A 23427-nucleotide genomic window follows, 5' to 3' on the forward strand; every position below is an offset into this window, starting at 1 on the left:
GCTGTCATGAGATCATTAGGTGCACCTCTGCGGACGTGAGCCTCACGCTGTCTTAGGGATTTGTACTATTCCTAAAACCTCGAGTCCGTGAGTTGCTTCTCTTCTTCTTCGGAGTTCTTACTTATTAGCGCTGGGGTCTCCTTGTTAGCTGATGACAAGACAGTGTGCGTCTGTGTTTGTGTGTCTGTGTTTGTGTCTGCGTGTTGCTGAAGGGATGATGTGGCTGTCAGCGGACATCAGGTACCTGGTGAATGGTGGCGTTATGTCGTTCGCCGGCTGGGGGCGCTACTCGCAGTTGCTCCAAAGCGCACTAAATCTGCAGCCCGTTTCTAAAGTTGCTAAAGTGTTATCACGGAAAACATTTAGACTGTTGCTAGTGTACTATATTTAGACTATATGTAACATTATGATAAACAGAGGGGCGAGCACAGGTTTAGAGACACAGATGTGGAATCATTGGCTGCGTGACATATCAGCACATGCACGTCCAAACAGCACGAATGACAGATGTGCAGGTTTCCTGATCACCGTGCAACATTTTTATCATTATTATTATTTTGCAGAAATATTCTTTAGCACACACAGATACAGTTTTAGTTTTTTATTTTGCTCCCATAAAAAACGCAACGTGGATGTGTAGTTTTACCAGATTACGCACACTTCTCCTTTTCTTCACATCCACATGTGATGCTTTTCTGTTTAAATCTCCTCCTTCTCCATATTTGGTAGCACTCATTCAACTTCATAGTAACCTTAAATTGGCTGCTGCCTCTATTAGGACAGCAAATTTACTTTATTTGTCCTGGGTCAGGTCGGTGCCTCCCAGTACTGCGCAGCTTTTCTGTAACCTGCACAGTTTTTAATTTCTTTCTTTCTTCTTTTCTTGATTGCAGAGCTGAGCTGACAGACGCTTGCCTGTCAGTTCAGCTCTGACAATCATTTTAACGCTGAACATTAAAGATTCCAGCAAATGTAAGGCTTTGCCTGTCGTAATGAATATTTTTGGTGTTTTTTTGGATTGTTGTCAGTCGTAAACCAGATAAAAGACAGGAAGAGAAAAGCCTCCTCTGCCATCTGTGCTGCGCTGGTTCACTCACTCCGTGTCGAGTCAGCTCTCTCTCTCTCACTAAATATTGTTTCAGACTTAGAGAGGGACATTTTCAGTGAGGGGAGCACATCCGAGGTTCTCCGGCCTGTTTATGTTCCCACTTTTCATCTGCACACTGTTTATTTGGGGAAACAGAGAAAGGAATGCCTGCACTTTTCTCCTTCTTCTGCCTTATTTATTTATTTATTTTTACCAGAGATTTTAATCTGAGATATGATTCCACCCTCTCTGTCACCTGTCCAGGCTTCATGTTGATGGTGATCATAACTTATTTTTATTTATTCAAGGAGTGCGCAGTTGATGCTGAGGCTGACGGACGCTGATGTGCGCGATTCGCTCCCTCACGGTCTCATTTGGACAGAGAAACTGTGGCGTGCAGTTACATGAAATAATAAACTCAACCTAAAGCTGATTCGTGTGCTCTCTGCTGACCAAAGTGGAGACTATATATATATTGAGAGTAGTGGCAGTGGTGGGGGTGCTGTCCCAGACTTGAAGCTGAGCTGAGGGACACTTAGCATCTGTGCAGTCGACACAGACCGGTCATATGGTTTTGATTAGCGTGCTAGTTTTCGGATAGCTGCACTCTCCCTGGCAGCGGTTAGACACAAGGACAGCATAGTTAGGCTGCAGTATGAAAAAGGAATATCCATCCTGTTAAACACAGTTATAAAAACGCACCAGCCAGTGTTCAGTAGATGATCAGATTATAAAAAAATAGAAGTGACGTGTCAATATGCCTCAGGGTCCACTGACTTGATTACACTTGGGTATTTTGGCCCACCCTTAAATTCCCACCTAATTATCCCGTGCGCTCCAACTCCTTTCTCTCTTGGTAACAACGACCCCTTTCTTTTCTCCTCTGCAAAGCTCTGATAGCCCTGGAAGCTGTGTGGCCCGGCTCGGACCCCCCTCCCCTTTCCTTTCCTTTTTCTTTTTTTGGCCGCGATTGTAGAGCTATACGGTCGATATCCATCCAAGCAAAACCCAGACCCCGGAGAGTCCGTGCGCGCGCGCGCGCGCTCGCCTCGGCCTGGCCTCCTGACAAACATACGCTTTTTATTTCGTACAAGTGATACAGCCCAGAGGGAAAGCTTTGCACAACAGGCCGGGGAAGATGTACAACGCCGTCACCTCTGCGAGACAGCTCTCTCTTAATTTAGCCGCATTTCCAGAGTAGCGATAATTTACCAGAAGAGCTGTGTGCGCGGCGTGCATGCGTGTTGTGGTGTGTGTGAAGCCTGTCCACAAATCTTTCTTAGCAGCTGTATTTGAATAGCACTAGTTTGTGTGTGTGTGTGTGTGTGGGGGGGGGGGGGTCCTATCTCTCCTCTCTTTCTCTGGCTTAAGTAAACAAGAGGAGATGTAGTGGTCATGAAAAGCACTTGATAGCAAGTTTAATAAGCTCACAATAAATCGAGAGCGGTGCAGAAACAAGTAATGAAAATGGAAAGGGAGCTTGGCTCGTGCAGGAAATGACTGGGAGAAAGCCGGAGGGAGGGAGGGAGGGAGGGGAGAAAGACTTTTAGTTGTTCCATATATGAGGGAAGTTGCAACAGCACAAAGACCCCTCATTGTTTTTAAAGCAAGCTTTCTTTCTTTCTTTTTAGTTTTGAACTGTACCTGCCCGTCGCTGTGTGAAATTAAGCAAGAGCCACATTAGGGGCCCTTTCATCTCCTCCACACTCAGTTTAGAGTATTAACACTCAAGAATGGCTCTCCCAGCTGGCTTGAATAGCTTACACTCCCCTCTCTTTCCCCCTCTCATTCCCTTCAGATTCTGCACTTGGCTTTTTTTCCCCTCCTTTTCTTTTTTTTTTTTGCAGGAGGCAACTTGTTCCCCCTGCTCTCGTCACCAAAAGGTTTCCCATCTGCCTCCGATTACCTTTGGCTGCAGTTGGTTAGCCGCCAGCCATCTGGGCCAGTGCGGCGTCTCCGCTCGCTCTTCTCTCCCCAGACAGCTCTGAGGGAGGGAGGCTAGCAGGCCTGGGACAAGAGTAAAGCTGGGTGGGCAGACTTTACTGGAGGATAGGGCTGGGTTTTTAGCTGACACTGCAATATGTAGCCAGGAAACTCAAGTCAAGAGAGAGAAGGGCACCCATGAAACTGTGACTGCCGATTCCTGGCTCCGCTCTTGTTTTTGTAATGGGTACTGTGTGGATGAGGAAGTCGTTTTTCCATTGTTATTATAATCTTGCTGCATGTTTGTCTCAAAGGACACAAAAATAATAAAAAAAGAGCCTGAGGATTATTTATAGCACTCGACGGCTAAATTAGTGGTGTGGAAAAGAACGACACAAGAAAGAAATTTGTGATGCTGAACTTTTACCTGCATACGGTCTTAAAAGCTTTCTGTTCATAGAGTCACATCTGTCAGGGTAAAACACTAGCTGTTATCTGCTGACTCAGAACTGGCTTTGTTCACTACTGTGCAAATCATGTCCTTTATTTCCTGTTGTGCCTTCTTTCATTTGCTGTAATTAAAGGTTTAAGCCTTGTTAAGTACCACTGCTGTGCACAGGCCACATGAAACACCAGCATTAAGTCTTTTGTCAGCTTTGGCTGAAGCTGAAGTCTACAATCTAAAGAAATGTGGGCTGCTTATCCTACTGTGGGGCGGCCGTCTGCCACAACGGGCTGGTGGTGAGGGAAGCAAGAAATCATCAAATTTGAATGTTTGTTTTTGAAGTCTTATTGTTGCTCCTGTATTTTTATTATTTATTCATTTATTTTCTTAAACTAGGGGCCTCGGATTCAGAAAAAGGCGATATTATCTGTCCGTGTTGTGCTCCAAATATCAACACTGGTTGATGTATAGGCACTCACACCATCGGCTGCTACACAGCACGTTGGCCAGTTAGTAAGCTGGATACCAGCCAGTGGGTCGCTCAGCCATGCAGGTTGCAGAGTCAGGCAGGGTAGCGGTGATGGCAACCTGCTGCGTCTCTCAAATTGGCTCATTTTACCCTCAGACCCTCTGACATAATACCCACTCCAAGCCCCGTTTGGGCACCGAGCACAGCTTTCTACGAGATCAATGGCCTCCTTTGTGTTTGAACTCTTTCCGGTGGACAGTCAGCTTAAAGTGTGGGTCCTCAGAGGCCCCAGGTTGGGACCTATTGTTATCGCTGGTCACCAGAGTGAAAGACTGGGTACTTACCCTTACTAAAGCCAAGATTGATTATCACAAGGAACAATGGAGGACTGGGCAGTCCTTGAATATGAACTGGGTAGATTTGCCTTGTTAGACTGGGAACTGCATGGGTCATTGGGATCTCATGCTCTCCCTCTGTCTGTGTTTTACTGTGTCTCCCTTGTTCCTCCTTCGTCTTTGAGCCTAAGTTTGTCTTTCAAACCCTTTCCTGGCCTTCCTCCTGCAGTCACTAAACAGCTTCTCTTCTGCAGGCAAACGGAGAGGGGTGTGAAGCCACCACTGCCGCTGAGCCCCTTGAGAAACCTGTCTAGGTGTTTTCCACTTCTGTGAGGACTTCTTCAGGGTCCATCACCTCTTGCTGACAAAACGCCGAAGACGCTGCTGGCTCTCCCATCTTTTGCAGCCATGGCCCAGCAGAGCGCTGAGCTGTCCCTCTGCTAGGCAACGGGGCATCCGAGAGGGCAGGAGACATGTTGGAACAGAGGCACGGGGACCACTGCACTGAATTTTGTTACTATAGCAACTACTGTAGTAACCATGGAGATGCTATGGAGGACTGGTCTGGTCTGCACTTTCATTGTCGTCATGGTTGCCACCCAGGTCGCAGGAGGTCACAAAGATGAGTTTGCTCAGTCACAAGGTGAGACAACCCATAGCCTGTATATAAAAGATGGATGTGGCCTCGCCTCTGGTCTTGTTTCTAAAAAGTAAAGCCATGAAACCTGCATTCTCTCTATAGGCCAGCAGGGGGCGACTCCTCTGGTTACCGAAAGGGTTCCTATGATGTCGTAAAGGACCTTGAATCCCAAATGTTTGGGCTCAGTAAAATAAAAAAAATAAAAAAGTGCTTTTATTGTTTCAATTGTTAGTTCAAAGATTCGCTATTACAAAGTGATGTTGAATTTCTAAATGATCATCTCATTTAGGGTTAAAAAGTATCCACCTTCATAATGAGACTTCACAAACCAACTGGTGACGTCACTGTCTATGTCCATCCTTTATATACAGTGTTTGTACAACAAGGTATATGAATTATTTAAATATCAAAACATTATCATGAAATTCTTCGACTGAGCTGAGAAAGGGTTTGTTCATAAAATGATCCTTTTCCCCCGAATCAGTGTCTGAGATCTGGGTTTGAATTAAACAGGCAGTCCTATTTTTTAATAGTGGGAAAGCATCACTGGTTTATTTTCTGTGATCCAGGCTTTTGTGCCACTTTAATGTGTTTTACGGTCGAGGTGCCCACGCTGGGATCTGTTTTTCATTTCAGTTAAACAGAAGAAAAAAGGGAAACTCTCGCTGCTACCCAAGTTTAGAATAAAATAACTTAAACACAATTTGAATATGTCATTAGATGCCTGAAACTATATTTTTGTGTTATTGTATTTGTGTATAATTCAGTATGCGCACACGGGATAAAGTTGGATGGTACGAACTGGCTGTCGCTCTCAGTCCAGGCCTGCAGGTCGGGACCGACTGAGCTTTAACCCAGAACTCAAATCCCGCTGTGCTCTGGCACGAGCCCGTCTACTAGAAGTCCTTCTAAAGGCAAAGAATAAAAATCCCTAAGTGTGCGTGTTTCATCACCCAGAACAAGGATATGATTGTGTATTTCCTAAACGTAACCTTTGACCCCCTCATATCCCTCGGTCTCTGATAGTTTGCCACACTGCTTCCCTTAAATAGCCCACCCCATAAACCCTGGCGTGCCATTTTCCCTCAGAGAGTTAGTTTTCCACAGTCACAGGAAGTCAGTTCTTTAAACCTGATCTTAATTACTATTTTTTTTATTAACAAGGATTGAATGTCTTTGTGTGATGTGAAAGGAGCTGCCTGCCACAGTAAAACCATACAGGATCATCTACCTTCTTCTGCCTCGGGCCTTCTTAGCTCATAGTTTCGATTTTCTGCCACACACACACACACACACACACACACACACACACACACACGCATATATATATATATATATATATATATATATGAGTTGGTAAGACCTGGCTCACAGCTGATACTCAGCTTCATTTAAAGTGTGTCGGACTGATTTGAGGTCACGTTGTTCCTGCTTCCCAAATTGTTGCCTCAAAGTTAGAAGTGTCTGTATTTGTGCTCCCAGACTGCACACAGGAGAAGAGAGGCACCGATACGGCCCATCAGAGCTTCTTCATAACTCATATATTTCATACTGAAGAATCACCGCATGTAAAAATCTCTTTGCTTCAAAGAGGCAGCAGGGTTTGGTCTGCAAAACAGTCGTGGTGTAGCTGGCGTGGAGGGTGGGGCACTTTTCCATCAGAGTGCTTCCTTTCACTATTTTCATTTGGCGATAACAGAACTGAGGGTGTATTTATCAGCAAAGACATTTCTGTATGGCACCCAGTCAGGGTGTTCTCTCCTATTAAATATAGCACGCACGTTTCCACCGACTGTTTCCTCTTTGTTTCGACGTCTCCTGTTCGATTTTTCTGATCCTGAATCAGACGTTGAGTTCCTTCGCACTAGGTCGCTATAGCTTAAACCGCATGGTTGACTAGAAAATCAGGAATAATGTGTTGTCATATGCTGCGTTTTCTTTCCTTCCTATGAAGCAGAAGTGCATTCTGGGTGCAGTTACTTCATTACCTGCACACACCACACTGCAGCTGTGGTTTCTGTATGAACCTGGAATTCTTGTGCATGAATCTATAGTTGTTGTTTTGGGTTTTTTGCCAGTTATATGCTGTCTTTGTCTAGTTATTTCAAACTTGTGCTTAACTCATCTGAAATCTTGACTTTATGCAAATTATTTTTGGTCATATTTTTTCAATTTTTTTCTTCCTTTCGTCATTTGAAATCCTGAAGATGTCAGTTATTAGGCATAAAATAGTGTACCGGCCTGAGGAAGCCAGCATTTGTCAGATTTAAAACATTTTTTATTACAGTGAGAAACTCTTTCTGTAGCTTACATTAGGCGTAATGTAAAATAGCAGCTACATGCTGCCAAATAGAGCCGCCTGTGCTTTACTGCAGTCCAACATAATAAACTGTTTCCTAAGCTGTATGTCTTTGTGATGCAAAGACATACAGCTTTACGTGTCCCCGTCTTATCATCTGGTAATCTTATCAGCAAGTGATTAACAAGCTGCTTCTGCAAAAATCTCAAACCATCCCTCATTTCTTTATATTTTGCTAGGAAAATGTGAAATACAGGTGTGGCGATGCATTAAAACGTGCAAACATACATGGAAATACAGCATGAAAGCAAAAACAGAGTTTGTACTTTACTGTCAGTCAGTATTTGGGACGACCACCTTGGGAAAACTTTCTTTGTGGAGTCTTCAGGAATATTTCTCTTCTCTGGCTGCCTTTTGTTCTGTGCTCAGTAAATGCTGACGTCTGGCTTGAGCCGTGACTGAGCCTCCACCGTGTTTTGACCTCGTCCGTGCATATTAACAACCACTCGAAGCATCAGACCCGTGGCTGCTGATTTTCAGTCCAGTTCTTGTGTAATGTGGCACCTGAGCACTTTCAGCTTGTCCCCCTTCCTTAAGAACGTCTTCTCGACAGCGATCCTTCCAGTGAAACCTTTTCAGATGAGGAGTAAGGAGCTCGGAAAGAAAAGTGTCTGGACTTCTTTAAGTTGCTTGAAGACGTTTCACTTCTCATCCGAGAAGACTGAGGCTACGTCCACACTAATGCGTTTTCGTTTTCTCTCCGTTTTGGCCTCACGTCCACACTGAGACGGCGTTTTCCTCAAGGAAAAATGCAGCGTTTTGAAAACGCTCTCAAAAACGCATACATTTCAAAAAGAAGCTGTCCCGTCGCAGCGTGGACACTCGAAAACGCAGACGATGACGTGATGCATCATGTGATGCAGTCATGTGACCAATTGTAGCGGAGGGCATTATACAGCAGTTGTTTTGTTTGCTCTCAATTCTGACAGCCCTAAAAAAGATTAATATCAGTTTGTACTCCTGATAGCTTTTCTTTAAATTCTTTAATTCTCACTCGCTTTTGCGCAGGACTGGAACGTAAGCGTTTTGGGCCGTTTCAATGTGGACGCACAACTCTGTGAAAACGACTGAAAACGCTGGTGTGGACACGTTTTCAAGTCTATCTGGGCTGGTGTGGACGTAGCCTTAAGCCCTGTGTGAGTGTCCCTCCCAAGTGGGATAGTGGGGACCCCCTATTGATCCTCTACCCAATCACACGAGCCCAGGTGTGAAAATGGGTGTAGGTCACAATCAGCCAAGGTTTCGGGTGAGCTCAGACGCTCAGATGCTTTTCTTTCCAAGCCCCTTAGACTACGATGACCTGGATAACTGAGGACCTTCACAGACATTTCAGATGAAGTTTTAAGTGAACAGCAGATGGATCACGTGAAGGGCCAGATGCTTCGCTCAGGTCCTGTTTCAGCGTTTTGCTGACTTTCTGATACTTTTTGTAGATCTTTTTTTTCCGAGGTTTGCTAGTTTTTCTTTTATTCTCCACCTGTGCAGTTTCCTCAAGGACGTGCTGCACATCATGCCGAGACCAGAGATGGGCAGTAACGCGTAATCTGATTACTTTTTTCAAGTAACGAGTAAAGTAAGGGATTACTATTGCAAAAACGGTAATTAGATTACCGTTACTTTCCCGTAGGAACGCTGCGTTACTGCGTTACTAAAACCGTGATTTTTTGCGAGAATGTCTCATGACAGTGACGTAAGCGAGTGCGCCGTTAGTGACAACAGCTGTGTGCAGATCAACAATGGATCATATATCGAGTGCAGGAGAGAGTATGAGCGTGCAGCGTTTAAAGCGTGGAAGTACTGACCTTACTTTGAGTTTGATTCCATAAAAAGTGACAAAAACATTAGTGTCCGCTGTGCGTGGGAAGAAAACTTCTTTTTACAGCGAAAAAACCCCTAAACTTCCGAGCAAACACCGAGTAGCTACGACGTAATGGGAAACTCACAGAGAAACTCGCGGATTCTTCCACTGACCGCGTCACACCTGCACCAGGGTAAACCTCCGCCTACCTCAACTCCTGCTTTACAGGTGAAAATAGAGCAACAGGACCGCTGAGTCTTTGACTTTATTTATTTTCTGCTGTGTTTTACTTGCATCTATTTGAAAGACTGAGTGTAAACACAAAAAATATTTTATTTTATGTGCTGGAATGTGCAGAAAATAGGTTTAAATGTTAAACTAATTTCTTCCAGTCAGAGAATGTTGCAGATAATTTAATTTTTGCTTGATGCATAAAGTTAAAAGATTAAAACTAATAAAACAAGTTTTAAAAAGAGACTTTTCCATTTGATTACATTTTGTATGATGGATTATGCAGAAAAAGTAGAATTGGGCTGAAAGATCTATCACTTTATCACCTCTTCAGGTTGTAAATCGTGTTTTTAAAAAGTAACTAAGTAATTAATTACTTTTGAAAATAAGTAATCAGTAAAGTAACGGGATTACTTTTTTGGGGCAGTAATCAGTAATTAGTTACTGATTACTTTTTTCAAGTAACTTGACCAACACTGGCCGAGACATGCCAAATTTTCACCTAATAGGTCGTTGGGAATCACCTCATCGGTGCAAAAATACGGTTTTATGCCTGTGTTATTTTTCTCATAAGTTCAGCAAAAGAAAGGGGAATAAATCATGTGTTTTTCCACCGAATTGCTAGAAACAAAGTTCCTAAAATACAATTTAAAGGTCATCTGTTGTGTTTGAACACACCACGGGTCCATTTCTTGAGTTAGATGCTGTTTTTATGCTTGAGTGAGTCACAGGTCAGTGATACGTGCCTTAAGACACACAAAAACATTCCTCTGAAAAATTTTAAAGACCACAAAGAAATAATAAGAAAGCTAAATATAAAGAAATGAGGCATGACTCAAGACTTTTGTATAGTGCTATTTTTAGAAGCTTTAATACAGCAAATCTAAGACTGCACCTCTAATGGCTCACTAAAGGGTTGATAACTATTTTTGCACTCTTACTTCTCGCTGGCTGTTCTGAGTTCATAGCATTCACAAATGTCTCCTGTAACTGTTTTCACAACAATCCTTTGAAGCTGCCGGTGTTTCGTGTCCCTGTGGGTGTGGGAATGAGGATTTGTTGAGTTCGCCCAAGCTGTAGCTTTAGACTGTAGGTTCATGTGTCTTCTGGTTTTCATTACACTTAATTCTGTGTGAGGTCTCGTTAACTTCTTCTATAGACACAAATTCTATCTGCTTTATTAGTACTTACATTTTCTGTCCAGGAGTTTTTCCTGTGCTTCAAACGTAGGGGAAATGCCACCTGCCGGCTTACATGCTGTGCTTTACAAGAACAGGATGGATTTGTTGTGGGAAATCTAATGCTTTTCAGGAAGTTTGGGGGGAAAAAATGCCAGTGGGGTGCCTCGATTGCCCACTGTAGGAGAGTCATGGCTAAAAGTAATAATGAGAATAAGAGCTATTTTGGTGAGTAAATAAGAAGTAACGGATGTTGCGGCTGACGCTCACTCTGAGAATTCAGGGTTTCATCTCATTTTCGTTTCCAATGCTTCAGCTATAAAGCAGATATTAGGTATGCATCTGTGTGGATTGCAGTATGCTTTTAGGTTTAAGTTCTGTTTTTCCACCGACATTTCCCAGCCACTTCAGTGGGTATATTCCTACTGGGTCGCACGCCGTTTCACCTTCAAAGCTGCTTTAAAACATGGCACAGACCCAACCAGTTGCTGCAAACATTTCTCACAGATTTTGGTCCGTGTCGACATGACGGCATCGCACAGTTGGCGCAGATTTGTTGCCTGCATGTCCACGATGTGACTCTTTGGTTCTACACATACCCAAAGGTGCTGGACTGAGATTAGTGAGTGGATATTCGAGTTACTACTGCCTTACAATCAGCCTTCTTCCCCGTTCTGGTGCTCGGTTGCAATGCACTTGCACTGTGTTGCTGCCATGTGATTGTGGCTGATCAGATATATGCATTTATAAGCTGTTGAACAGGTGTACCCAATGAAGTGGGAGGTAGTGTTGAAGTATGTCTCCAAATAGTAAGCTTTTGGCACAGTGTCTATGTTGAAATACATCCAGGCAGTTATTTATCTAAATGAAGGTCTAAGGAGCTTGGAAACAAAGCGACTGGACTTCTTTAAGTTTCTTTCAGCTTTAAGCTTCTATAAGTTACTTAAAGAAGTCCAGTCGCTTTGTTTCCAAGCTCCTAAGACTACCATGACCCGAATGAGTGAGAACCTACACAGGCATATGTAAATGATCAGATCTGTTAAGGAAAAACAGACTTTGACCCAGAATAAGTTTTTATAAAGCTGGTGCATGCACTCTTAATGCAATGTTAATGTTGACTACAGTATAAAAAATATATCACTTGACTGTCTGTATTTAATGCACTGTCTGATTGGTTTCAGTAGCAGTATTCAATTTAATTCAGTTTTATTTCTACAGCACCAAATCACAACAACAAAGTGCTTCTATATTGTGAGGTTGACCCTACAATAATACAGAGAAAACCCCAAAATCTTGTGACCCCCTATGAACAAGCACTTTGGTGACAGTGGGGAGGAAAAACTCCCTTTTAACAGGAAGAAACCTCCGACAGAACCAGGCTCAGGGAGGGGCGGGGCCATCTGCTGCGACTGGTTGGTGTGAGAGAAGTACTGATATATAAATGAATTACTACTCGCCCAATGAAACAAGACGAGACCCAAACACTATGTAAGCTAAAAATCAGAGTTTACTAGGGAGCTGGATTTTATGGCAGAACATTAATAGACAGACGAAACAAGTTAGCATGACGCCGTGGCTGCAACACATTAGATAATCTTGCAGAGGAATACGGCAAAAAGCGATGTGGTAATAGGGTGCAGGTGTGCAGCTTGGTGTGGAGGTGCGATAATGAGGAAAAGTGGGAACACGCTGTTGGACAGGGAGGAGATGACGGACGAATAGATACCTGAAACATGTTTAGTCTCAATCTAATTTAGACTAAACACGAGGGCTGCGTCCTTTGTGTTGAAAGGGTGTTTTTTGCCGACACGGGGCTGGAAGATTAACCGTGAAACCTGAAATGCAGAAACTGCATTTGTGTTTTGGTTCCCACAGTTCGAAAGGCTCGAACGCCGGTTGTGTTTTGCACTAACGTTCCCATGTCACAAATACACTGCAGCCTCACAAAGTCTGTGTGAACGCAGTGTTTGTGCTGTAATTGCGCTGTTTATTCCAGGCACAGCTATCTGCTGCCTTCAGAGAGATTTTTCCTGGTCCGGAGCTTTTTAAGTCTGTACCAGGGAGCTCTGATCTCTGGGTATTTACTCTGTGTGGGAAGGGGCCGCTTCTCCACCAAGCGAGACCAAAGGTTTAAGCTGGGCTCCTTTTGCTAGTGACCCTTCCCCGTTAGTAAGCTGACGCCGGCTGTTTGGAGCTGAGCGAGTTTGGACAATAAATCATTGCCGGCCTCTTGCACAGACAGGAAGTATACAGTTTCAAGGTAACCATGGGAACATTCTTATGGCCTTGTGAAGGAGGGGTACTTGGAGCGGAGGCCAAAAAGTCTGCAAGTTCCTCTTTTCCAACTGGGTTAGTCACTCAATAAAAAAGCCCATTGTGTGATTTAAAATAAGCAGCTCGCAAATCCTCCAGGTTTGTATTTTTTATTAGAGTCACTTGGAAGAAGCTGAATTTTGTCTTTATCTAGTTAAACTCTGGTGTTGATTTTACACTGTCTTTATTTCTCCCCCTCTAGCTGCTTTCCTATCCAGTCTAGGCCAGTATGAGATCGCCATCCCAGTACGTGTAGGACCCAGTGGCGAGATGCTGGACTCAAAAATGACTGAACACCACCAAAGAAGAAGGCGCAGCACTGAAGACAGGCTTCCTGACTCTGTATTATGCTTTTTTATGTAACTTTTTTAAAATTAAAAATACATATATTTATTAATTTCTTGTGCATCTTTCTGTCTATTAGCTCTTCTACCAGCTGTCGACATCCCAGAACAACTTCCTGCTCAACCTGACGCTACAGGGAAGCCTGCTGTCACGGCAGTTCCAGGTGGAGTACTGGAAGAGGGGTCGTTTAGCCTGGAGTCACCCTTACTCTCCTCATTGCCACTATGTGGGACACCTCCAAGACCAACCGCATTCCAGCAAAGTGGCCCTGAGCAACTGTAACGGCCTGGTAAGACTCGACCCTCCCGGTCAAATCCACAGCTCGTACACTGAGTGACGGCAGCAGCAGCAGATCCTGACATCAAAGCGTGACACTTTAGCAAACCTCGAGTCCTCGAGCAGCTCTAAACCTTATCTGAAAGGAAGAATTTATGCTACAAAAGAGACACTTTTCACTTTAAAAGATGACATCATTAATTGTGTCCAGTCCAGCGCTGCTACTGTAGACTTAAAGCTTTTTAATGTGATTACCAGCAACTTTGTTAGGCGTACCTTTCAAGTGTGGTCCACTTGGTGCAAATATCTAATCAGCCAATCACACGTAAGCATACGATTTGCTGAAATTATGGTGGAAATATGATTTAAGTGACTTTGAACGTGGCTGTTGGTGACAGACGAGCTGGTCTGAGTATTTCAGAAACTGCTGATCTGCTGGGATTTTCCCGCACAGCCATCCGTTTACAGAGAATGGTCAGAAAATTTCCAGCAATCTGCATTTTTTGTGAGAAAATACCTCGTTGGGGTCAGTTGTCGATGCTTCATGTTGACCAGAAGGCAACAGCAACTCAAGTAACCGCTCGTTCCAAAGGAGGTATGCAGAAGAGCGTCTCTGATTGTGCATGTTGAAGCAGGCGGGCTGCGGCTGCAGAAGACCACACAGGTTGCCACCCCTGTCAGCTAAGACAGGAAACTGCAGACTCCAGAATGATGATGATGATGATGATAGCAGACTGGAAAAACGTTGTCTGGTCTGATGAGTCCTGATTACTGCCGCCACATTCAAACGTCAGTGTCAGACAGAAACAATACGAATCAGTCCGTCGATAAAACCCTTGTTCATGTCTTTATGGACTTCCACGGTGTTCCCATCTTCTTATGGTGCTTCCAGCAAGATGAGGGGCAACGTCACAAAGCTCAGATCATCTTAAACTGGTTTCCTGAAAATAAAGAAGAGTTCGCTGTACTCAAACGGGCTCCACAGTCACCAGTTTCAATACAATACAGCACCTTTGGGATGTGATGGAGCAGGACTGATCCGCAGCAGCTGTGTGATGCTATCACATCTGTATGGATTAAAATTTCCAGCACCTTGTTAAATCTGTGGAACAAAGATTTAAGATGTGTCTGAAGCCCTAAAAAAGTAGGCGGTGGTGGGGCGGTGTCCAACCCAGTAGTGTAAAGAGTGTAATTAATGAAGTGTCTGGTTAGTTTATAATAATTGTATAAGAAATCCCTGACTATCAGTATTTCCATTCTGAGGATTTAGGTTGTGTCATAGTGTAAAGTTGCTTGTGATAGATGGTTGCGAGGAAAAGGCAGTAATAAACTTTATTTAGACTTTTCTACCATTCAGTGGTCCAGTCCACTGCGGGGGCAACCTGCATGTGGCGAATAAAGCTGTTGACTGTTCTAAGTTACTAGAAGGTTTACAGAAAGAAATCAAAGTATATTAAAATCCCAGAGATTGATAAAAACCCATAAAACTAAAGATGGGTAAAAATCAAACACTCACTGTCACGTCTGCGAGGGCGGCGTGAGGAGGATGCGGACCCAAACACAGACAGTGGAGGCGGATCACCTCACTCTCAAAAATGTTTTAGTGCAACTTTGGTAGCTGTGAAGCTACTTGATGGATTGTTGGAGCATCACGGCTACTGTAGTCAGGAGCCTCGCGGAGGAATCTGGGTCCTAAACTCCATCCGCTTCAGGTCCCAAAAACAAACGAACACTGCAGCATCACTGAGAGTTAAAAACTGTCTAACTTCTTTCATCTTTAATAAAATGATCAGCGTTGCTGCTTTACCAGGTGTAACAATTAAGTTTAACATCCAGGCATCCATGAAAACAGGATTTATTACATTCAACGGAGTTAGAAGTTAGCAGGAAGTTAGCTCGCTAGCTTCCACCTAAACATGACGTAGCATGTTCTGACTGAGAGATTTCTGAAAAATTCAAACGTACAGCTCTGCTATCACTTCCAACATAAATGAAGACAGAAAACTAAACAGCAGTGACGTTTGTAGGGTTACTGAAGTTGGGCTAGCTGCTATATAATGATGTGCTACGTGATCACTAGCTACACAGCTATGTTAGCATAGCATAAACAGTGAAGCTGGAGGTTGAACGCTAACTTTTTTCCACTCGATTAAAGTTAACATGAGGGTTCCTGATGGTTAGGGACAAATGCAATCGCATGGCAGGATGCTGTAAACGGACCAAACATTAAGTCAGGAGAACAACTGAGATAATCCATCCACAATACGAGGTTAGTCATTAATATACTGCAACAACATGGGAATAGAGCAGCTGCAGAGAATTCAGCATCAATGAATCAATGGTACAGAAGTGGAGGAAGCAAGAAGAATGAGTTGAGTAAAGTTTGACTTATCTGACTGTTTTGTTTTGATTAATGCGCCTTATTGTCCGATATGCCTTATGTACAAAAAATACGGTAACTAGATGTGGAACACAGGGAAGATGTAGCGACAGAGAACTTCAGGCCTGAGTATACAACACACGGGAGACACAGGGACATAGAGACAAGGGTGATTATACATGAAACATGGGACAAAAGCACAGAGTAAACATGGGAACAGAGACTAAACACTGAGGCAGGAAGGACTAAGACCACTAAGAAGTCAAAGAATATTAAATGAGAATCTGAAACACTCAGTACTGTGACATTCACAGAGGCTTTTTACTTGTAATAAAAGTGTTTCAAGAAGAAAGTCAGAAAATTATTTTTTTTTTAAAGTGCCATTATGATCTCGGTGGTCAGACTTGTTTCACAGCGTGGAGGCTCTAAGCTTGCTCAACTTTGTTTGCTAGCCAAGACCTGGGTAGTAACCGACAGTGCCCCATGCACTGATCTAAGTAATTGCCCAGGTGCACAAGGTGATAACAGCTCCTCCACCATTCTCAGGTTTACAGCAAATCAAGACAGCAGTAGTTACTTAAATGAGGGTTAACATAGTGTCATGTCCAAAAAATTTAATAACTGCAATCTGTTAAACGTCTACCTGTAACCTGCAGTGCGTCGTGCTCTGCAATGCTCGCTTTGATCTCAACAAAGTGTAAATGACATCTTACAGCTGTCTGACGTGACCCTTAAAAGACACCGGATCCATTTCTCTTTCTCTTGAAGTCACCTCAGCCCTCCACGGCGGACGACTCGCGCACACTCGTCGGCGGGTGAGAGCTCGTTCTCCTCTGCGCCCCGTTTCGTTGGATGAATTCATTCTGCTGTATTCACAGCGCTGTGTATCTGTGTATCCTCTCACTACAAACAGCAGACCCCAAAATAACAGTTGTATACGCAGCTGAGGATTAGACGTGTTCGCAAAGCGTTAATAAGCTGGACACGTAATCACTGTTAGTCAAACCAGCGTGAGCGCATTCACCGGCGAGCGGGCTGTGTGTCCAGAGGACCGTCACTAACTTTATTATGGGATTAAAAGCACTTTGAAAGCTGCCGCCGCCATTCGGGTGAGGAGACTCTCGCTCCGACCAAAGCCAACACATCTGAGCGGAATCAAAGGAAGTGTTAGTGTATCGCTCTCTCTGTCTCGCTCTCTCATTTTCCTCGCTCTCATTCACTCTTTCATGCTCTCATGTGTGCTCGTCTGTGTATGTGTGCACCGCCCAAAGGGCCCAACACAGACGGGACGATCGAGCTGTTTCCTGTGAAGTTTGAAGGTTCGCTAGCGTTGTTCACTTTCACCCAAATAATCTAAAGTGTGCCAAGAAAATACCCTGCGCACCATTAACGCCACCAGCAGGCTGACGGATTGCACCGTAGAAGCAGGATGTGGAGGATGCGTGCGTTCGTTTACACTCCACCATCCGGTGTTTTTCTAATCTGCTGTCGTCCGATCTCGAGGAGCCGGTGTGATCCGCCTCCTCAGATTCCTGGCAGGTGTAGCACCTGTTGTGGTCGTCTGAAGCTGCCGCCCACCAAGGTTCAACGTGCTGCGCCATCACCTCTTCCTGTCAGCTGAAAGCAGTCTGACCGTCTGATCTCTGCTTTTCATCCAGAAAACATTTTCTCTTTTTTAGACCATCCTCAGTAAACCTTAGGGATGGTTGTGACAATAGCAGGAGATCAGCAGTTTCTTAAACAATCCACGTTCAAAGTCACCTAAATCACCTTCAGCAGGTCGTCCTGGTCATGCTTGAGTTGCTGCCGTGTGACTGGCTGATTAGGCGTACCTAATAAAGTGTCCAGTGAGCATATTTTAGGCATAGGTATGTGAGCTTAACTGACTCATCTGTTTTCACTTTTTGAAAAGAGTTTCTCAGGAGAACACTCGCACTGTAAAGTCATCTGTGTGCCGTGATGGCAATCCTCATTTTATTCTATTCTTCAAATCTGTTTCTCTGCAGCAGGGGGTGATTGTTGCTGGGGGAGAGGAGTACCTGATTGAACCCCTTGTCTCACCAGATAACCAAACCGGGACAGAGAGCGAGGAGAGAGCAGAGGGGCGCCCCCATGTGGTTTATAAGCGGTCATCGCTCCGCCATCAGTACAAGGGCCAATCCTGCGGAGTCATTGGTGAGACGAGAGATATTCTGGTCTTTTTTAGTAGCGGCGTTAAGGTCCAGACCGGAGGAGTAAACATCCGCAGGCCAGTCTGTGCACCAGCCAGCAGCAGAAGGCTGCGGCTGTGTCTGCGTTCCCGGTTGTGATTAGGCGTGACCGAGTCTGTGTTACAGGGCGTTTGCTGAAAAAGCACAAGTATGTTTGGAAAGCCGCCGTTTGACAAATATAAGAAAAGAAAGATACTTTGTAAAGCTGCCCTACGATTACGCAAAGTGTGTCGAGTGTTTAGTCTAATTGCTGTTATTGCTGTAATTATTATTAATCTGTGGTCAAATGATGGGAAAAGCGAGAGAATCTGTTTCCGATACAAAGCTGGATCAACTTGAGCTCTTTTCAACAGCACGCTGTCAAAATGTAAGATTGTGTGATCTGCCTCAGACGAGAAGCCGATGAAGGGCGCGTCGTGGTGGCAGCGGACGCTGAAGACGCCTCCTCATCACGTCGGCCGTGGCCAGCTGCCTCTGAAGCGTTCGGTCAGCCGGGAGCGCTACGTGGAGACGCTGGTAGTAGCTGATAAGATGATGGTGGGTTATCACGGCCGCAGGGACATCGAGCAATACATCCTGGCAGTCATGAATATTGTAAGTTTCACAACACAAAAGCTTTCCTCTTCCTCTAATGAAAAAAGAAAAAAAAACAGCTTTCAGCGACTGACTGTCACATGGCCGTGATTTGGTGGCCTGGCGTCTTTCGAAGCAAAGAAGGAAATGTTATTCAGCTGATTAAAGGCGAGCTGGAAAGAACAGGGTCGTCTTCACTGACAGAAATAAGTCTCCAAGGCCGAGTCAGGCTTACGGGGGATGTATTATTAATGTTTATAGACAGAAAGAAAGAAAAACAAATGCGTAGCTGTTGCCTGATTTCTCCTCGGGGAGGCCACATGTTTTAGTCAGTGAGGCTTTCGTACGTGCAGTTAATCACTGGAAAACCGTACGCACGCGGGAAGGAATCGCTCTTGGTTCTTTAATACAGATTTGCTCTAAAAATAGTCCCGTTTCTTTTGGTTATACATTAAAGTCACTTAGCTGCATTCTTTTTGCCCTGGCTGCACAAATTATTCCCGACTTTCCAGGGTGATGATTTGGAAGGTCAGTGCTTAAGCTGTTGTACACGGAGAACACATTAGTGCTGCGTTTAATGTGAACGCCTAGGTAGAAAATGAAGACACAAGCATAGAAGTGTATGGCTCTGGCCTGTTTAGATACAAAGCTCTCCTCTCCAGTGCAGTATGCTCTGACTTTGCTTTCAAACCAACATATGGATGAAACCCTGGTTAAAATAAAAGCACCTGTTTATGCAGTCAGAGCGGCGGGATCTGTATTTGTATTCATCAAAGTCCCGTTTTCTCTCGTCCCCAGTGGTTTTTTGTTTCGTTTTTTTCGTTTGGGCTCCAGCGGGGAGAAATGACGGGAAAACATGTCTGTCATCTACAGAACATACGCTAACGATTGCCAGGAAAAAGCCCGCCGCGGTGTGCTCGGCTGTTCTATCAGCCGTTTTTAAGACTGGTCTTTTCTTGTTTCCCTGGAGGTCAGGTTGCCAAACTGTTCCAGGATTCTAGCCTGGGGAATGCAGTCAACATCGTGGTGACGCGGCTCATCCTGCTCATGGAAGACCAGGTAAGGTGCATGAATTACTGCTAATACTAATGCTTTGGTCCTAGTGTGTCTTTTGTCCCGCCCCTCCCTGAGCCTGGCTCTGTCGGAGGCTTCTTCCTGTTAAAAGGGAGTTTTTCCTTCCCACTGTCGCCAAAGTGCTGCTCATAGGGGGTTTCTCTCTAATACTGTGTGGTCTTTACCTACAGGTAAAGTGCCTTGAGGTGATTTTGGCACTATATAAGTAAAACTTACTGTGACAGAATATACATAACTAACGGCTTTTATGATCCACTGGCAGCATGTGGTTTTGGGTGGGACGCCTCTTGAAAGGATCACCGCCAAATTTTGGTGCACTCAAAGGTTTAGTGGGTTCTAGGCAGATAAACTTGAATTGATTGAATTGCACATTTTCCCCCAATGATTATTTGAATCAATTAACTTTTGATTTGATATATTTCAGTTACATTTTACAAATTGTTGCTTTGTGTGTACATCCAGTAAAAAAAATACGATTGTAATAAGGGAAGAATGATCGACCTTTTCATCTAGGAGCACAATCAGGGGTAGAGTCACATGTTGAACAAGAGAAGGTGAACACAGAAGACGCACTCATGCTAGCATTTAGCTCAAGGCGCTGCCGATAATATGGCTGCAGACTCCTTTTCACGTGTATTATAACGCGAGCGAGTGACTGCAGGTCAGAAAAGATGCAGCTGCCGGAGACAGAGTCCACACCTGACCGCAGGGCAGGAGTTTAGCTCATAAAAAAGTGCACGACCTTACCAGCACAGCTCAGGAGACGACTGTGCCATGTGACTCTGTAGTAAACGACCTTATTAGCCTGCCATTAACAGCATGCGGCGAGACATGTACCCGGCTCCGTTTTAAGGTTAACCTTGTAGCACTTTGACAGATGAATCATGCTGAATTAAAGGGGAATTACGGCGCTGCTTTGAGGTTTCCTCTGTGGCCGTCTTATTAGGGAACATTTATGATTCATGCTTTTCATAGTGCCTCAAAATTAGAGCCCGTAATTTAGTGCCAGGATATGTTCGTTATCTCACATGGTAGTGAAGTAAATGTTAGGGTCATTAGCGGTAGGCGAGTATTAGTGTTGTTATTCTTACTCCGTGGACCGTTGAGGTCGGGGCGGGATCGAGAGTGTTCTGTGCAAGCGCTCCTGCTGCCGTTTTCCAGGTCTGAATAGGCAAGCTGCCCCTGGAAAGGAAAATGAGGACAGCAGTAGGGCCAGAAATGAGGGACTGTGGGATAAGACAATTACTAGTTATGTCACCGCACACATTCCTGGGTTACGAGTTCTCGCCAGCTGTGGCCAGCAGAGCACTCCCTCCGCGCTTCTACATATCTTTTACAGGATTGAGGGACTAACATGCAATGCTGCGGTGGAAAAATGCCTCAATCGCTGCAATACAGGAAGACGGGGTTATTATAGCATTGTTGTAATTGTTGTTGATGTTGGAATAACTTCACATTAAGTATCTTTCGTTCATTCCTGAAGCTGATTGTTTTGTGTTTAAACAAAGGAAGTGCTTCTGTTGTCTGTCCCCACCAGCCCACACTGGAGATCAACCATCATGCGGGGAAGTCTTTAGACAGCTTCTGCAAGTGGCAGAAAACCATCCAGCACCGCAGCAGCTACGGGAACGCCATACCTGACAACGGCATTGCTCATCACGACACCGCCGTGCTCATCACCAGGTCGGAAACCTCGAAAAGAAAAACCTGTCCTGCGGGAATGTCCGCTTGTGACCCTCGTAGGAACAAATAACCTCAATTAAGAGTCAACAGAATCAGTCGTGTGTTGAAAACTAAATATAGTAAGGTGGGCCCAGCCAGTAAGACCTGACCAGGAGAGTCCAGTTCAGGCTCCACACAGCTCAGCACCTGATCAGACAGTGACACTGAGATGATCCGCCTCCTCTCATGGATGGATTTAATGTGCTATCAAGTCCTGACAGGCTGAATTTGACGCGGCTCCCTCGATTAACTCGTCTTAAACGACAGCATGTAGTCCGAGTGTTGCCCGACACTGAAGACTGTTTTTAACTTGTGTTCATTCCACTTTTCCTGAACCGGTGTTTTGGCATCGCTCCGCTTAAGGGATGGGGGAAATTTATACAGTATAGCTTTTTGCAAACGGATACAGACTCTGTGCAAGTCAACATTTATGGCAGGCATGAGTGTTCGTATGCTTACAATCTCATTTTTGCAGCCCCCAAAAAGGGGAGATAAAACAAATACTGACATAGTTTAACTTTGGGAGAAAAAAGGTGATGAATCATAGTTTACGTTATTTGAATACTCGCATTTAATGCACAAAATGCAGACACCAGTGGCGGATACATGTTAAGTAAAAACAAAAAAAACACTGGTGCTATTGACTCAGGAATGTGCAACAGTGAACAGCACGGCCACGGTTTGGTCAGAGTCATCTGAACGCACTTGTGCTCGGGCAGCGCTGCCACAAATACTTTCCTATTCTGTGCAAAAGAATGTGCCACGAACTCGAGCTGCGGGAGGTTAGCGTCGGCGAGGGGAGGTGGGGCGTGAAAGCAGATAAATGTCACGACTTTTTTGAGATGCGGTCTTGGTGGCGGCTTGGTGAGAACAGCTCGGTTTTACAGCAGCATTTATCAAGCGGGGATGGAAGCTGTTCAGACGCGATGACACCGCAGTGACCGTCCGCGGTTTCCGCCTATTGTTCTTTTAAAACTTTATCCGTCTGCTGTCGCTACTGTGTGCATGTGTGACTACGCTGCGTGTCCAAGTGTGTTCACATGTATCTTAAGCAGCAGCTGATGCAGTTTCTGCACCTTGTTGTGTACGACTGTCAAACCTCCTTTTTGTTTTTCCTCACGTCTTGCAGGTACGACATCTGCATCCAAAAAAACAAGCCCTGTGAAACTCTAGGTAACCTTCCATCACACGTGACCACAAACTTCCATATTTCTGATCCCGCTGACTCTTTCTCCTAGCCCTGACCGTCACAGCTTCATGCTTCCTCCCAACCGTAACCATAAACGTAACCCTACACCTTCTTCCATCCTTAACTCTGAAATCAGTTACTCATCTGAGAATAATTTCAAGGGTCCCACCCAGTGTGCTCTTACTTTCCAAAGAGTTGCAGGTTTGACGTTAAAAAAAGTGTGCATGCATGTTTAAAGTTCTTACATGCTCAAGAAAGTGCGATGCAAATGATGTGCATCTGTGTACTTTTACACTCTGCATGTTTATTGATAACAACGCACGCTTTACTAAAAGCAGAGTTGGCAAAATAGTGAGCTGCGGCTGCTGGGAACATCATCCTTTCTCTCAGTTGGGATTCTCATTCGGTTCGTGTGCTTGCTTCAGAGTAGAGTTGTTTTTTATATTCATAGAGTGCATTTCTGCAGGTCTGGCTCCGGTAGGAGGGATGTGCGAGCCAGAGAGGAGCTGCAGCATCAACGAGGACATCGGCCTGGGGACGGCCTTCACTATCGCCCATGAGATTGGACACACGTGAGTAACAAACGCACGCACGCTCTCATTTTTAATTTCCTGGACACATTTGCAGATGTTGCACAAAAAAAAAGAGACTTCTGTTTGATATCATCTCATCGCTGTGCAACATCGTTTACTTGTATTTCTAATATAATTACTCTGGCTCGATAAAAATCTGTCGAATGATAGGAAAATCCCGCAAGTTTGTGAATTCCAGGACAAATTCATCTTCGCCACAGAGGCAGGAGCGTTGGAGAGCTCGAGGTGTCAGACAGCAGAAGAATTACAAATATTCCTTCAGTTTCGATGCTGCTGGCCACAGACGG

At 44.5% G+C, this 23427-nt stretch overlaps 1 protein-coding gene across 1 annotated transcript in view; it reads left to right on the forward strand.

Moving 5' to 3' along the window:
- adamts10 (ADAM metallopeptidase with thrombospondin type 1 motif, 10) overlaps window positions 1-23427 on the forward strand; it is a 53061-nt gene that overhangs the window by 840 nt on the left and 28794 nt on the right. The window contains exons 2-10 of the mRNA XM_040034963.1: window positions 4514-4902; window positions 12981-13120; window positions 13203-13412; window positions 17786-17954; window positions 18381-18583; window positions 19538-19621; window positions 21174-21319; window positions 22488-22531; window positions 23014-23119. Coding sequence (XP_039890897.1) covers window positions 4800-4902; window positions 12981-13120; window positions 13203-13412; window positions 17786-17954; window positions 18381-18583; window positions 19538-19621; window positions 21174-21319; window positions 22488-22531; window positions 23014-23119 — 1205 coding nt within the window. The 5' untranslated portion in view covers window positions 4514-4799. The remainder of the gene's footprint in view (window positions 1-4513; window positions 4903-12980; window positions 13121-13202; window positions 13413-17785; window positions 17955-18380; window positions 18584-19537; window positions 19622-21173; window positions 21320-22487; window positions 22532-23013; window positions 23120-23427) is intronic.

Source organism: Simochromis diagramma, unplaced genomic scaffold, assembly GCF_900408965.1.
Source record: "Simochromis diagramma unplaced genomic scaffold, fSimDia1.1 OVJJ01000816.1, whole genome shotgun sequence".
NCBI classification, from domain to species: domain Eukaryota; kingdom Metazoa; phylum Chordata; class Actinopteri; order Cichliformes; family Cichlidae; genus Simochromis; species Simochromis diagramma.